We start from the raw sequence: 15,583 nt of genomic DNA, 5'->3' as shown, positions 1-15,583 counted from the left end.
TATGTAACAGTTGTTAAAATATTAACAGAATGTTAGTCTATATTCATAGACCTAGGCTGTCTGATCGTGGGACAGTGCAGAGGAGTGTGGCTAGGAAGCGGAGGCCGTCTGGAAGCAGTGTCCTGGGGAGACAAAGGGCTTGAGGTTTGGAATGACTCAGTAAACTGAAGAAGAGGACACTGAACATGGATCTGGGAGGTGATTCTAGGATGTGACGGTTGATGTGTGGAAAACAGGGTGATTGTTCTGGGTTATTCCAGAGGACCCCACTAGAACAGGTGCAGGTACATTATAGAAAGGGTCCTTCCAGTCCTAAAATTCTTTGATCCAGTCATTGTATTTAAAAATGGGAGGAGGCCTTTAAATTTTTTTCTTTTAGCTAATATCTGAATAATAAGCATCTTTTTTAAAAACTATTTTTTAATGTTTATTTTTGAGAGAGAGAGAGAGAGAGAGAGCAGGGGAGGCGCAGAGAGAGGGAGACACAGAATCCGAAGCAGGCTCCAGGCTCTGAGCTGTCAGCACAGAGCCCCACGTGGGGCTTGAACTTGTGAACTGCAAGATCATGACCTGAGCCCAAGTAGGACGCTTAACCAACTGAGCCCCGCAGGCGCCCCTGTATAATGAGCATCTTAATGTTGGCACTCATCATTGTGTTCTGCTGGCCCGTTTTGTAATCTCTGGACATTTCAGTTAATTACTTACTGACCAGTGGACATTCACTATAGCTTCTTTGGTGCGAAAGACCATGTTTGTTCTGCTCTTACACCCTTGAGAGTATTCTGTACATTTGGCGAATAATTTACTGATGAAGCCTCTGTCAACATTGAACAGAGATGCAGAAGTATAGAAGCCATAGGTGTGATTTTTTTTTTAAGCACTATTTATTGGCTTGTGTTCTCACTACTTTTCAGAATTTAGAGTTGACAGCATTATAGGAGAAAGATTTCAAGTACTGTGTGTCTAGTGCAAGAGACCTCAAGGCGATTAGAATAAATTTTCTAGTCAACCTGAGTGGTGGTTTTGTGCTTATTTTTCCTTGGCCCGCGTATCAGGAAGTGAGCCAGGCCTTTTCAGAATGAGTTTTCTGGTAGAGGTTTTGACTTAATGTTTATTTCAAGTAAAGAAACATCAGTCTGTCCTATCAGCTGGCCAAGCCGCTCAGGAGCCCAGAGTAAATTTGTTCCAGAAGGAGCTGCAGGAAACTTTGATCTGCTGGTATGGTCTCCTGCGTTAGTAACTCTGTTGGCCTTCATAGTGCGTGTATTTGTTAGACTCAGGTCCCATTAAGTTACGATAAATTGGAAGTAGTATAAATTTCTGTTTCAAAATGGCCAAAAAGAAAACTTTTTCATCATGTACTTTTTGTACTTTTAACCCAGAAGTGTGGTGAAAAAACTAATTTAGCAAAAGAAAGCGTGTCAGTCTCTTCTGGCTTTGTAAGGCTGACATGGCTTCTTTTTTCCCCACCTTTTTTGTTCTTTTGTTTGGCTACTCTCACTCTCTAGAGGCCCGCTGAGTAGCTCTTTCTGCGTATGGTATTCTGCAAACTGCATTGAGTGCCACGTTTTCTGGTATGAAACAGTCTGCCTGGTTCAAATTATAATCTCGTTCTTCCTGCCTTTTGCTGGTAAATCTGTTCGGTTTAACTCCTGGAAACTTCACCTAAGTTTTCAAGAAATATGGTTGGTTTTTGGCTCTGATCGTGATGGAAAAAATGAACATGGTCTCTCGTTTCAGTGTAGAAATTCTCTGACGCAGTTCCTTAGTAAATGGCAATCTTGCAACTACCAAGTTGCCTTCCTGGGAGAGCGTGCTTCTCTTTCTCTAAAGGGCAATCGAGTGTTGTCGAACCAAGGGCTGAGAGCAAGCAGCCTGTTTGTATCCGCGTGGCCATGACTGCTCCCCCCCGCCCACCATAGTTCCGTGAAGTTCATGAAATGTTATGGCTCTGGTTTTAGGGCCATGGAGTTATATTTTTGCAGTCATTTGGTTTGGAATAAAAGACCAGGAAAAAAGATGTGGTGACTTGTATTCTGTGTCCTCCTCACTGGGCCAAGGTGGGGCAGGCCCCTGCTGGAAATCAGCAGGTGGTAACAGTGGAAGGAAAATGATGAGGAACCAGGTCAGAACTAGAAAGGACATCAGATGGGAGGCTGATCCAGGGGACAGGCTCTGCTGATAGGAGGCCCCAGGCCGCCACCTCAGCCCATTCACCCCGTCGAGCATCTTACAAACCCTTTATTACCTTGCACTCTCTTTCTGATTCTTTACTTAGTGCCCTTGACCCCCCTCCCATCCCAGTCGCCACCCTTTGAGGGGCTCTCTGCCCTTTGGGGGCCCCCCCGCTCTGGTCACTAAAGCCATCATAGGCAGCTGGGTGCTGGGGAGACCCCTTTCTCCTGCCTGCGGGTATCAGATGTGGTGTGAACGGGACCCCTCCGGCAGAGGGAACTGGAACTTAGTTATTTCTTTTCTCCGGAGATGGTTAGGTTCAGGATTTCGGGTATTGTTAGTGCCGTGAGTGTGGAGGTCATGTGATGCGGGCCCAGCCGGCCGCAGTGCACTCGGTGTTCCGTTATTGCAGGGAAGGAATGCTGAGCCTGACAGCGAGCGGGGGGCGAGTCTCCTCATGGTCCAGAGAAGACATTACCTCATCTCTCAAGGTTGCTTGCTGGAAACGGCCCTGAGGAGTGGCCTGGGTGAAGAGTGCTCGGGGCCTTGTATTCTTGGCATGCCCAGGAAGGCAGATAGCAGCACGACTCACAGGAGACCCTAGAGAAGTATCTTTCAAGAAAATATGAATCTAAAATAATTCGTTTACAGTGCAGAGGAACTTAGAAAAATGGAGAATGCCTGTGTTCTACTTTGGGGAAAAAAAAAAAGAATTTTTAACGACTCTTAAGCTGCTTGTTTTATCTGTACCGGCCAAGAATTGGCCCTCTGTTGGGTCTAGGAGTGAGCTGGATAGCCTTAAATGGTGTGGCCAGCTTAGAGCCGAGAAGATAAATAATGAATAGATGCTTTTTATGACTAAATTCCCTCACAATAAAGACATGGGATCATGATACTTCTGTAGGCTTTAAAAGTAAAAGATTCCATCAGAACAAATTCAACAAGAAGGATTTGGAGACCGAAAAAGTTATCCAGATGTTAGTCAGAGATTATTTCTGTGCTGACCGCTTTCTGGCTTTGCTCCTACCAGGGAGTCTGCACATCAAAGAAAAACATGCTTTGTTAAAATATTTGTAGTTTCTCATTAGGTGGAGGTTTGGGGCTTCTAAAAATTTATCTTGAATAAGGACTTTGGCAACTCACTTCATTTGTGGTTACAGTGGTTTTGGAAAGGGAACAGAAGGTGTGTCTTTCCCTCCCTGCCCCCACTCCTCCTTGTACCCAGTTCGGTTAGATTCGTGTCATTAGGTTAGATTTGTGCCCCGTGGCAGCTGTAGCATTCTTTGTTTTTTTCAGTTTGGCATCTTGATAAGGTTAATAAAACAATTTTTAGAAAAAAATGTTTAATGTTTATTTTTGATAGATAGAGACAGAGCACCAGCAGGGGCGGGGCAGAGAGAGAGGGGGAGACACAGCATCCGAAGCAGCTCCGGGCTCCGAGCTGTCAGCACAGAGCCTGACATGGGCCTCGAACTCCAAGAAGACTGGACTGCAAGGTTGTGACCTGAATCGAAGTTGGATGCTTAGCCGACTGAGCCATCCAGCCGCCCCAGTAAAGAATTATTTTTAAAGGGATGCTGATATCTATCTTAATAAATAGTTAATACTTAACTCCCTTTTCTCTGGTTTCCATTCCTGCGCCCTGTCCCTGGAGATGGCCCTTCCATGCCCCAGATGCTTGCAGCCCCTCGGCTCCCCGTCCAGAGGCCACCACCGTTACTAGTGTTTGGTGCAGTGTTCCAGAGACCGTGCCTCATGTGTTAGGATTTACAGTTTCACCTACTTGCCCGTTTTGCAGAAGTGGTAACAAGTGTGTGCGTGCTCTCCTGCACCTTCCTTTCCCCCTAATTTAGTGTGTCTCACTGACTTTCCCACATCAGCATGCGGCACGTTTTCTTATGCCTTTGCTAGCTGCGTGGTGGTCTGTTTCGTAGGGTGTCATAATTCCTGAAGAGTTGTGCAGCTTTTTTCTTTATAAGCAGTCCTTCATTCAATAGCTTGATACTCATTTAATTTTGTTTATGTGCAAGTATATCTGTAGGAGAAATTCCTAGAACGGAAATTAGAGAGTCAGAAGGTAGGTAGTTTTTACATTTTGATAGATATTGTCAAATGGCCCTCCATAGAAGTATTTAAAAAAAAGTTATTTTTGTTTGGAGGCTGGAACAAAGAGTATTGCCATCATTTTCCAGCCTTTGGATCAAAGGAAGAGGAATTTCAATCTTTCTTTTTCTTTTTCTTTATTTACTTAAATTTTATTTATTTATTTATTTATTTTTATAGTTTATTGTTAAGTTGGTTTCCATGTAACACTCAGTGCTCATCCCAACAAGTGCCCTCCTCCATGCCCATCACCCCCTTCCCTCACCCCCCATCAACCCTCAGTTCTCAGTATTCAAGAGTCTCTCATGGTTTGCTTCCCTCCCTCTCCCCAACTATTTTCTCCCCTTCCCCTCCCCCATGGTCCTCTGTTAAGTTTCTCCTGTTCCACTTATAAATGAAAACATATGGTATCTGTCCTTCTCTGCCTAACTTATTTCGCTTAGCATAACACCCTCAAGTTCCATCCATGTTGCTACAAATGGCCAGATTTCATTCTTTCTCATTGCCATGTAGTATTCCATTGTATAGATAAACCACATCTTCCTGATCCATTTGTCAGTTGATGGACACTTAGGCTCTTTCCATGTTTTGGCTATTGTTGAGAGTGTTGTTATGAACATTGGGGTACATGTTCAGAAGCAGACTCCAGGCTCTGAGCTGTCAGCACAGAGCCCAACACAGGGCTCAAACTCATGAACTGTGAGATCATGACCGGTCACTTAATCGACCGAGCCCCCCAGGCACCCCCCGCCTTTGCCTTTCTTCCAGTCCTTTGCCGTCGCTTGGAACAGGAGATTGTGTAGGGCAGCCTGGACCTCCAGCGGGCCGGGTGATGCTGCTGTCTTGTCTCACTCGTGAAATCATACTACTTGTCCAAAGGCGTCCTGCATTAAAAAAAAAAAAAAGTTTGCAGGGTGAAGCTTATTGCCTTGACTCTGCCAATTAAATGGCTCAGGTTGCCAGTAATGAAGCTTCTTTATTTAATTTTTGGTGACCAGGAACTGGGCAGGAACTGGGTGTAACACACACACATACACACACACCACTTAATAGAAAGGATAAAATGAAATTTTGGCTTTCTGTCATGTGATTTGAGAAGAGTACAGATAATATAAATGGAGCATTTCTCCTTTTCTATTTTGAACAATTTTATGAGAAAAAGGGAGTATTGTATATGTATATATTTTTCCAAAGAGTTTTTTTAAAAGTTTATTTAATTTGAGAGAGACAGAGACAGTGTGAGTGGGGGAGGGGCAGAGAGGGAGGGAGAGAGAATCCTAAGTAGGCTCCATGCTATCAGCACAGAGCCCACTGTGGAGCTCAATCCCATAAAACTGTTAAGATCATGATCTGAACCAAAATCAAGAGTCAGACGCTTAATCTACTGAGCCCTCCCAGGTACCCCCTTTTTTTCTTTTCTTTTCTTTTTTTAAGTTTATTTATTTATTTTGAGAGAGAGAGAGGCAGAAGGTGAGAGAGAATCCCAAGGAGGCTCTACACTGTCAGTGCAGAGCCAGACATGGGGCTCAAACTCAAGAACCATGAGATCATGACCAAAAGAGTCAGAAGCTTAACTGATTGAGTCACCCAGGTGCCCCTGAAAGAGTTTTTATTTTTATTTATTTAAATATTTTTAAATATTTTAATTTTTTACATAATCTCTATACCCAGCATAGGGCTCAAACTCACAACCCTGAGATCAACGAGTTGCATGCTCCACTGACTGAGCCAGCCAGGCACCCCAAAAAGTATTCTTAAGATTTCCAAGAGAAATCAAATTAAAATACTTAATTGATATGAATCNTGAACCGCGAAATCATGACCTAAGCGAAAGTCGGATGCTTAACCGACTAAGCCACCCAGGCACCCCGATATGAATCTTTAAAGTAAATTTGCCACAAATTAAATTTGCTAATGATTTTAGCTGTATACATTTTTTAGAATGTATTTATAAATATATTTAGTGTGACATGCAGTAACGTATATTATATGTTAGAAATGTGTGAGAAAATTTACTTCTTTGGCTTTTAAATCAATTTCAAATAGACAAAGCTTCTTTCTTTTTTTATTTAGTGGAAAAATCGGTTGTCTAATACGATGAAGAGGTTAATCAGTGACCGTTTCTGCTTTATGTATCAGCCCAGAGGGAGAGATTCAACAAAATAAGAAATAGAACCAAGGGAATGGTGTCCATTAAGCCAGTGATTCATCCTTCGTGACTAGTACTTGATCTGGCTTGAGTTTGTGCAAGATGTTGGAATGTATTTCTTAGCATTAAAATATCCTATTTTAATATCTTTGATTTATAGCCGTATGGGACTTTGAAGCTCGTTTCTTAGCAGCGTTGCAGAATAAAGGGTCTAGATGGTCTATTTCATTTATAAGAGAAACATAATACAGTGTCAATCAATTGTGAACTTTTACAATTAAAAAAACAAAATGCAAAGGATTTGGAATTTTGACTCTTAAATTGGTCGAGCCTTCAAACGTACATGTTCGTTTGTGAAAGTTCTCGTTTTCCACAAGTCTTACTTACAGTCAGATGTTCCTATAATAATGCAACACCACATTTTACAGTGTAGTGACACTAGACGGAGACTATTTTACAGCCGTGGAGTTTGTCTTTTTTCCGTTTCCACGGCACAGTGCCTGATGGGAGGGTTGTCTGGGGGCAGGGCGGTCAGAAGCAGGGACTGACCAACTGTTGGCTCCTTTCAGTCCTGTTAGAGTATCTGACAGCCCATAAGGGGGATGTGTCAACGATTCATGAGCCAGAGTACTGATTTTATGTTTCCAGACTGCGAGCACAGGGGAGGAAGCGTCTCGATACAGGTGTTTCCAGAGCCTGCCTTTTCAGACAGGTGCATGACGAAAGTAGGCACAGGACGCCCCAGGTGAGGGTTCCGTGTTGTGATCGGGACTTGCTCTTCAGTATGACAGCAGTGTGGTGCTGTCCCCGGGTTGTGTGCGCTGGGCTTAGAGGCAGCCCTAGCTGTGGCACGTCTCCTCTCCAACAGTGGATCAGATGAGGAGGCTTGTTTTAAAGAATCTTGAAAACTGTAATAATTTCCACAAGAGGAGATTAATGTAGAACATCAACATAATTGAAGTGCCGTGCTGCCATTCTCATTGCATGTCGGAGATGATCAGGATGCATTCGGGGCACCTCGGGGGCTCAGTCGGCTAAGTGTCCAACTCTTGGTTTCAGCTCGGGTCAGGATCTCACGTTTTGTGAGTTTGAGCCCTGCGTTGGGCTCCACGCTGACAGTGCAGTCTCCTTGGGATTCTCTCTCTCCCTCTCTCTCTGCCACTGCCCCACTCACTCTCTCTGTATCTCTCAAAATGAAAAACAAACAAAAAGATGATCATAATACATTCTATGCAAAAATAAGCATACAAAATAGAATTATAGTGTAATTTTTCTTGTAAAATATACCCCCCCACCAGAAACACAAACACCATGGTGTGTGTGTGTGTGCAGTCTGAAAATAATAATTCTTTCGTCTAGAAAATACAGAATAACTTAAATACTGTATATTCAAATAGCTGAAGGTAGCTTGCTGAGATGTAAAGTTGGAGCTCTTGTGTTTGGTGATTCCTGTAGGTTTCATTTATTTTTGCTCTCTATCCTTTGTGTTTATTGGTAGTATTGAGTATTTATTTTCAGAACTATTGTATCTTTTTCTGTGGGAAGAAATGAATGGCCACAGGTGGTTTTCATTTTTTTTAGCAGGAGACAGGTGCACTGACAGCCTTTGAAACTCGAATGCTGTGTAATGTGCAGGTGCTCTTCTTGTTTATAGAAATTCCTAATCCTTGTTTGAAATTTATTAAACGGTGTGCCATCTGTAGCCCTCCCTAAATTCCACCGATTAATTAGCCTTTAAAATAAGGTTGCCTTTTATCTAACGTTAGTATGAACCCTTCCATCTGGGAACCTTCTCTTTCATGCGCATGTTCTGGGTTCTGTATACGCCAGCCCTCTGGGATTAAGTATTAATTATGGAGCCTGGCGTTCTCCAGAACCGTGAAGAACACTAAGAATGACAGTAGACTGGACAAAGCGCCGGCATCCAGAGACTGGCTTGACGCAGTGAGTAATTGGCAACCATGGCCTGGCCGCCACTGCCGGTGTGCGCGTGTGTGCATGGCGTCACATGCGCACGGCGTCACTGAGTGCCGCGGCTCTTCCTTAGGGAAGGGTCACTGATGATGGTTCTATAAATTAGCATTCCTAGGACACTTCAGTTAAAGGAAGGGGAAAAAAAAGAGAAAAACACCCTGTTTTGACATCTGTAGTTTTTTTTCCTGGTAGCTTCTGATTGAAAGTCTGTTGACAGTATTTGGCACAGAGAGATTGGCTTTGGCTCTTTTGTGGAGGTGTTGTATGGGGTTGGAAGTGTGTCGTTATCTTAAAAGAAATCAATATTAAGTTATTAAATTCTATGGACTGGTCTCCCTAAGTTATTGAACGCTACAGAGTGGAATGTTTATTTTTTTAAGTCAATTAGTCATTCAGTCATATGTCTACTTAAAATAATCAGTATAATATCATTTGGTGCTTTTTTATGGACTTAATTTTGCTGCCTCACCCTCTGCCTCAAATAAATTAGACTGATACTGTAACAAATAGGCTCCGTAAGTTCTCATTTAGAAAACATGACAAAAATCATTTTTCTCAGGAAGTTTTGAGATGGAGGATATTGTGGGTAGTAAGCAAAAATGTTTTCGGAATTATATAGTTTTGGCTTCTAACGTAGAAAATCTAGGTTGAGGCAGAGCATTAACACTAATGGAACAGTTGAGACCATCAGAGTCTTCAGCTGTATTTTCCAAATTATAAGGGCATAAGACATTCAGGAAAGATGGTTGAGCATAATCAGTGTGGCGGATCCTGAGAATTAGGTTGGTGGAGGAGACCGCATTACAAATTGGAGTAAATGGTATGACTAAAGGAATGAATTAGGCATGTGTGGAGATGGGGGAGTAGCCTCAAATGAATTTGGGGTGTGGATTGAATAGTGGTTGGGTTAGGGCACAGGGTATGGATGCTTACGTGGGGTGGTCACATTACGGAAGGCCTTGAGAACAGATGGCCGGCCATGGTGCAGGAAGAGTTTGGTTTTGCAAAAGAATAGCAAGGTTGTTTTTGTTTTTGTTCTGGTGGGGTGAAGGGTCTTACAGATGGTCGGCATGAAGAGATCGGACACTCTTCAATCAAGTAAATAGTGAAAATTCTTAGTAAATATTGTAAATTCAAGTAAATATTGAAAATACTTAGAAGCCTGCTGCAGGGGGTCTGCGGATGTGTGAGCGAGCGCCTGCGTTAGGAGGGGACTGCAGCTACAGAGGGAGTGAAGTAACACACACTGTCCCTGGAGAAACCCGGTTGTCAGCATGTCCTCAGTGCGTATTTAGTGAGTGAATTGGGCTGAGAGAGGGAGTAAATGTGGGAAATGAAGGAAAAGTAAGCCAATGGTCACTCCCTCCTAAGATCTCTTGAGAGGTATTTACAACTGAGAGAAGATGGGGAGATAAATGCAGAGAGGGGGAGATGGTGAGTTCAGTTTGTGCCTCCTGAGTTTGAGGCAGTCGTAACTTTGCCAGTAGAAGTGGCCTTGTGAGGAGTTAGATACGGGGTTCTGGAGAACAGTCAATTCAGGGCCCGAGTCTAAAGGTGTATGGATGTATACATATATGTGTATGTCAGGGCACTTCTGAGTTCTGTTTCTTTTCTTTAATTTTTCTTTTTTCCCCTGAGTTTCTAAAGGGAAAATTGGAAGATCCATAAATGAGCCTGAGGAAACATCAGAAGAAATCATTTAACATTTAGGTTTCAGAAGGCCTTACTTAATCATTTGATTTCATTTTGCTTAGTTGAATAATATTTTTTAAAACTTGTTTTAAAGCAACCAGTAACCTAGGTTTTGAACAGTTTTGTTAAAAATAATTGTTAAAAATCCATATGTTTCGATTTGATTCTAAAATTGGAATATTTCGATTCGTTGTAACTCTTCCTAGATCGCTGTGCTGAGGAGACAGCAACGCATGATAAAAAATCGAGAGTCCGCTTGTCAGTCCCGCAAGAAGAAGAAAGAATATATGCTTGGCTTGGAGGCCAGGTTAAAGGCCGCCCTCTCGGAGAACGAGAAGCTCAAGAAAGAGAACGGCTCGCTGAAGAGGCAGCTGGACGAGGTGGTGTCAGAGGTGAGGCCGGCGATGCGGCCCCGATGGGGTGGGTTCGAACATTCCTCCTTCCCGAGAAACCGAGAAACCGTTGGAAATGGTACATTTTAAATCATGCAAAATAAGGGTCCTCTTTAGGAAAAAGAGGGCGCGGTAAGCGCTCGAGCCTTTGTAGGCAGAAGAAAGCCTCGGGAAGAGGAGCCTGTAAATGTTCCTCCCAGTCCACGTTCCAAAGCCGTAGTTCCCGGGGAGCCCTCTCTTTCTGACTAAATGGCTGTGAGGACCCTAAGTAGTCCTGCCAGGTCTCTCCTTTAAAAAAGAATACACAAAATAAAACATTTTAAGTCTCTTCTCTGTCCCCTTGACCCCCATTATGTCTTTGGCGTGTTGTTGCCCTGCTGGTCCCGATAAGGTCAACCTTCTTCTTGACTCTGTTCATGAAGCTTCAGGATGTCCCACTGCAGCGCGGGCCTGAACCCACTGGATGCCTGTGCCCAGCGAGGGGGGTTCTTCAGGGCTCTGTCTTGCCCTGAGCACATGGGACTGTTCCATCATGTGAAGAGATTTAAGAGACAGGGGAGAAAACTACAGATGTATTTGAAAATTCTTTGAAAACCCATAGAAGTGTTAAATTGTTGAATTTTTTCCTTCGAGGGGAAGCGGGGAGGAGAGGAAAGTACAGCAGTGGCCACTGCGTTTCTTCTCTCTTCTCCTTTTTCTCTGATGCAGTTAGGGAACTCGGAGGCTGTGCTCTCGTCTTGTGAAAAGTTACATTTCCTCACCTTTGAGGGTTCTTTCTCTTGAACTATTCTTAAAACTGGTGAAGAGGAGTGTGTTTATCTGAGCTGTTGCTTTTTTGTGAGATTAGTGTGTAGTTTAACTGTATTTAACATGGTTATTTCTCCTAGAACCAGAGGCTTAAAGTTCCTAATCCGAAACGAAGAGCTATCTGTGTGATGGTGGTGTTGGCATTTATAGTCCTCAACTATGGGCCGATGAGGTGAGTGTGTAGCTACTTATTTTGGATATAAATGCTAAAAACTTTAGTTCTCCTTATTTTCACCTCTAGTCATAAGCTAGGGGAACCAGATTTCTTTTGTTCTCCTCAGAGACAATATTTAGGTAAGAAGAAAGGAGAAGGATTGGCTTCTCTTCCTTGTTCTTCACCTAGGCCTGGTGGAAAATTCATGTCATTTCATGAAGACAACTTTAAGTTATTAAACAGATCAGTGGTGAGGAAGAGTTAGAGCCCTGTGTGGGCTCAAAAATTTAGTGAGAGGAGTGGCATTATTTTATTTATATTTGGCAAAAATCTTAAGCAAAGACAGCTCTATTCTTATTATCTATTTCTTCCTGCAATCTGTTGTGATAAATTGTTTTGGTTGAAATAAAGGAAGAAAATCTAGATTCACATAGGTATGTAGTTGAAAAGGGGAGAACCTTGCTGACCCTTTGAAAGAATCTTGGGATCCTCAGGGCTCCTTGGGCCACTTGGAACCCCATGCTTCACAGAACTGCCGCCATAATTTATTTCCCCACTCTCCTGTTCTCCTGTAATGGGCATGGAGTTATTTTGAGTTCTTCAAATATATGTATTACATATATAGTAAATAACATGTTAAATACATAAATATTTATGTTCACATATAAAAATACAGATATGTAAAACATATATAACACATATTCATATATATATATAAAGAGTGTGTATTGTGGGTGTATGTTTATTAGAATCTAAGTCGGTTGGAATTAGAAATTGTGATGGAGTCTGCCAGATTACCTCAAGTGCTCTGTGCTCATTTCTTATGTAGGCTATTATATAAGGTACTTATTTATTCATTCAGTCAGATGTATGGCATTTATTTATAGAGTACTTACTATTTGCTGGGTAGTGAGCAAGGAGCCGGGGATGCAAACATGGATGGAAGTGCAGACTAGTAAGAGGATATGTGAACAACTGTAACGTGGGGAAAACTTATGTAGATGTCATAAAGATGCAGGCATACCTTTGGAGGGACACGGAAGTACCCAGTAACTCTGAAAATGGCAGTCTTGGAGGCTTTGTGCAGTAGCATTCGATGAACAGTAAAGATGGGGTCGGGGATATGTGTTGTGTAAGCCCTCATGAGTAAATAGATACTTGGGGGGAAAAAGACAAGTTTGTTTATTTTTTTAAATGCTTATTTAGAGAGAGTGAGGGCTTGTACATGCACACACGTGAACAGGGGAGGGGCAGAAGGAGGGAGAGAATCCCCAGCAGGTTCCACGCCCAGCACAGAGCTTGATGCGGGCTCAATCTCACAGCTGTGAGATCATGACCTGAGCTGAAATCAAGTCACGTTTAGTCGACTGAGCCACCCTGGTGCCCCTTATTTATTTGTTTTTGAGAAGAGAGAGTGTGTGCACATGCGCACATGCATGTGCGAACGAGCAGGGGAGGGGCTGAGAGAGGGGGGAGAATCCCAAGCATGGCCTGCACTGTCGGCACAGCGCCCAACGCAGGGCTCTGTCCCACGAACCGGGAGGTCATGACCTGAGCCGGTGCCACCCAGGTGCCCCAAAGACAAAGACAAAATGTTTTCTTAATGAATTAATGATTTTTACATCTGCTGAAGATGAAGAGGGTGTGTGGGGATGGATCTCATTTATGAGAACAGATGGATCGATTGATTTTGGGAGGAGGAGACAATGGTCCCATTTTATCAAGAAAGTTTTGTGTCCAAAAAATGAGATGGACAGTAGAAACAGCGGAATGGAGAGTGGGAGGAAGCTTAAATAGTTGAACCTCCTGGGGAACAGCCAGAGCAGGTCTGAGTCCGTTCTTGGTGGCGGCTTCAGGAGCCAAGGAGTCCTGGGCAGATTGAGGAAATGTTCAAGCTTAAAAAACATGCTGTAAAAGGCTCAGATTGAAGAAAAGCAACAAAGGGCTGGAAGGAATGAAGAAATATCAGAGTATCTTAATGGGTTGGGATTTGTCCAGACACCAAGAAGAAAACAGAAAAGAAACTGGCTATGAAACTCATAAAAACCAGGAACTATTTCTTCTAGAGAAAATTTGGTAAAGTATCAAAGCTGAGGGGGTAGCACGAGGGGTCTGAAAGACTGACGCCCCCCCCTTACCCCCCCATGTTGGCAGTGGTGCTGCTCCGTCACGTCTGATACCGAGAAGCCTCCTTGATTGACCCTGTTCTCTACAGCCTGTTCGCTTGAGGACCGAAGATCTTCTCAGGCTTGGGAATCTCCCAGAGGAGCACAGGCTCCCTAGTTGAGCCTTATTAGTACCACCTGGAATATATGTATTTATTTATTAAAAATTTTTAAAAAATTTTAAGTTTATTTATGAGGGATAGAGATAGCATGAGCTCCCTGCAGAGAGAGCAGAGAGGGGGCAGAGAGAGGGAGACACAGAATCCGAAGCAGGCTCCAGCCTCCTAGCTGTCAGCACAGAGCCTGATGCGGGGCTCACTAACTGTGAGATCATGACCTGAGCCGAGGTCGGACAGAGAGCAGAGAGGGGCAGAGAGAGGGAGACACAGACTTTTAACCGACTGAGCCATGCAGGCGCCCCTGGAATATATTTATTGACTAACTTCCACATTCATGGCCTTGTATATCTAGGCTTAAGGTTTACCTTAAGCATTATTGTGTTGTAACGGGTACAGAAAAATACAGGTGATGAGTTCTAACTGAGCTTTTCTCAAGTCCCACAAAACTACGTCTGGCCAGATAAATACACATTTTAATGAGAGACTTCCAAATCATTTTAAGTTTAGGAAACTGAACTCTTTGAGAACGGAACACATTTCCATAATGTTGTCAGTGTTGCTTCAGATGTTCAGTGTAGCATTGAACTTCTGTGCTGTATTGGTATGGGTCCAAGCGAAAATCTGTAACACACAAGCTTGCTGAACGTAAGTATGCGTTAAGAAGCCTTTCCTGAAGGCACTCGGTGATGAAATGTAAATACATCTCACATCTAAAGTAAGAGTGTTGTGCACCAAAACGGACTCGTTTGAAGCGTTTTAGGTTACTGGGTAGACATCACACAGAAAAAGAAAATAAACCAAACAGACTTAAAAGGGTTACTTTTTCTGACCCTGTTGATGTTGTGTGGATGGTAAAGACGGCATCTAGCTGTTTCTGGCACACGACCGATTCAGAAAGCTGGGCCATTCTGGGTGGTCCATGAAAATAGCAGCTCTGGGCAGCAGGGAATCGCTAACCTGGACCAGTGTGCGTTGCTAGGAAACCCTCTTCTTACTGCTCATTGTGGTTGAGTCTGGGTTCATTAGTCCTATTTTACTTTTTACGTGTTTTTTAAATGTTTATGTAGTTTTGAGGGAGAGAGAGAGAGAGAGAGAGTATGAGCAGGGGAGGGGCAGAGAGAGACAGAGACCCAGAACCTGAAGCAGGCTCTAGGCTCTGAGTTGTCAGCACAGAGGCCTGAGGTGGGGCTCAAATTCACGAACCTTGAGATCATGGCCTAACCCAAAGTCGGACGCTTAACTGACCAAGCCACCCAGGTGCCCTACATTAGTCCTATTTTGTAGTTGAAGGGCTGGAAATTGAACCAAGTTCTCTTTTGAAAAATTATAGAAAACTCTGCCTTCTCTACTAAGCCGTAAAGTGTTTTTTTTTTCCTACCACTGTCCAGAAAACCTTAAGGACTTCTGTTTTGGGTAATATTGTGGTACGGAGCAACTCTTGGAAGTTCAATATACCAGAAAATGCTGGATTAAAAAATCAAAACTCTCATGTAATGGCTGAACTGAAGACAAAGTGAGGCCTTCTCAGAGGTCAGAAATTTTAAGATAACATGAATCCACTGATAAGCTAGCACTGGAAATGGTGCTTGTCCTAGAGTTATTTCCTGATCCTTTTGGCCTAGAGTCTGGCAACAGGAAAGAAAGCTCTGGGCTTCTAAAGAAAGTAGGAAGTCACAGCTGAGCCTCATACCCCCTTCCCAAACCCAAATAAAGCTGGAACTTCCAAAAAATGACATCTTAGTTGCCAAAAGAGGGAGAAAAAGTAGATTGTTCTACCACAGAGGGAGAGTGTTGGTAAGTACCTATCTTGATACTGGCATTGAGTAGAGTGGAAATAAAGAAAGAAGTCTCCC

General features: G+C 43.1%; 1 protein-coding gene across 2 annotated transcripts in view; it reads left to right on the top strand.

The window, feature by feature from the left end:
- Positions 1-15,583, top strand: part of ATF6 (activating transcription factor 6) — a 191,596-nt gene that overhangs the window by 31,470 nt on the left and 144,543 nt on the right. For both annotated transcript variants that reach the window (XM_077760060.1, XM_077760059.1), the window contains exons 8-9: positions 10,300-10,485; positions 11,373-11,464. In XM_077760060.1, coding sequence (XP_077616186.1) covers positions 10,300-10,485; positions 11,373-11,464 — 278 coding nt within the window. The remainder of the gene's footprint in view (positions 1-10,299; positions 10,486-11,372; positions 11,465-15,583) is intronic.

The sequence above is a fragment of the Crocuta crocuta genome, unplaced genomic scaffold (assembly GCF_008692635.1).
Source record: "Crocuta crocuta isolate KB4526 unplaced genomic scaffold, BGI_CrCroc_1.0 scaffold133, whole genome shotgun sequence".
NCBI lineage: Eukaryota > Metazoa > Chordata > Mammalia > Carnivora > Hyaenidae > Crocuta > Crocuta crocuta.
This window is presented reverse-complemented; position numbering and strand designations above follow the sequence as displayed.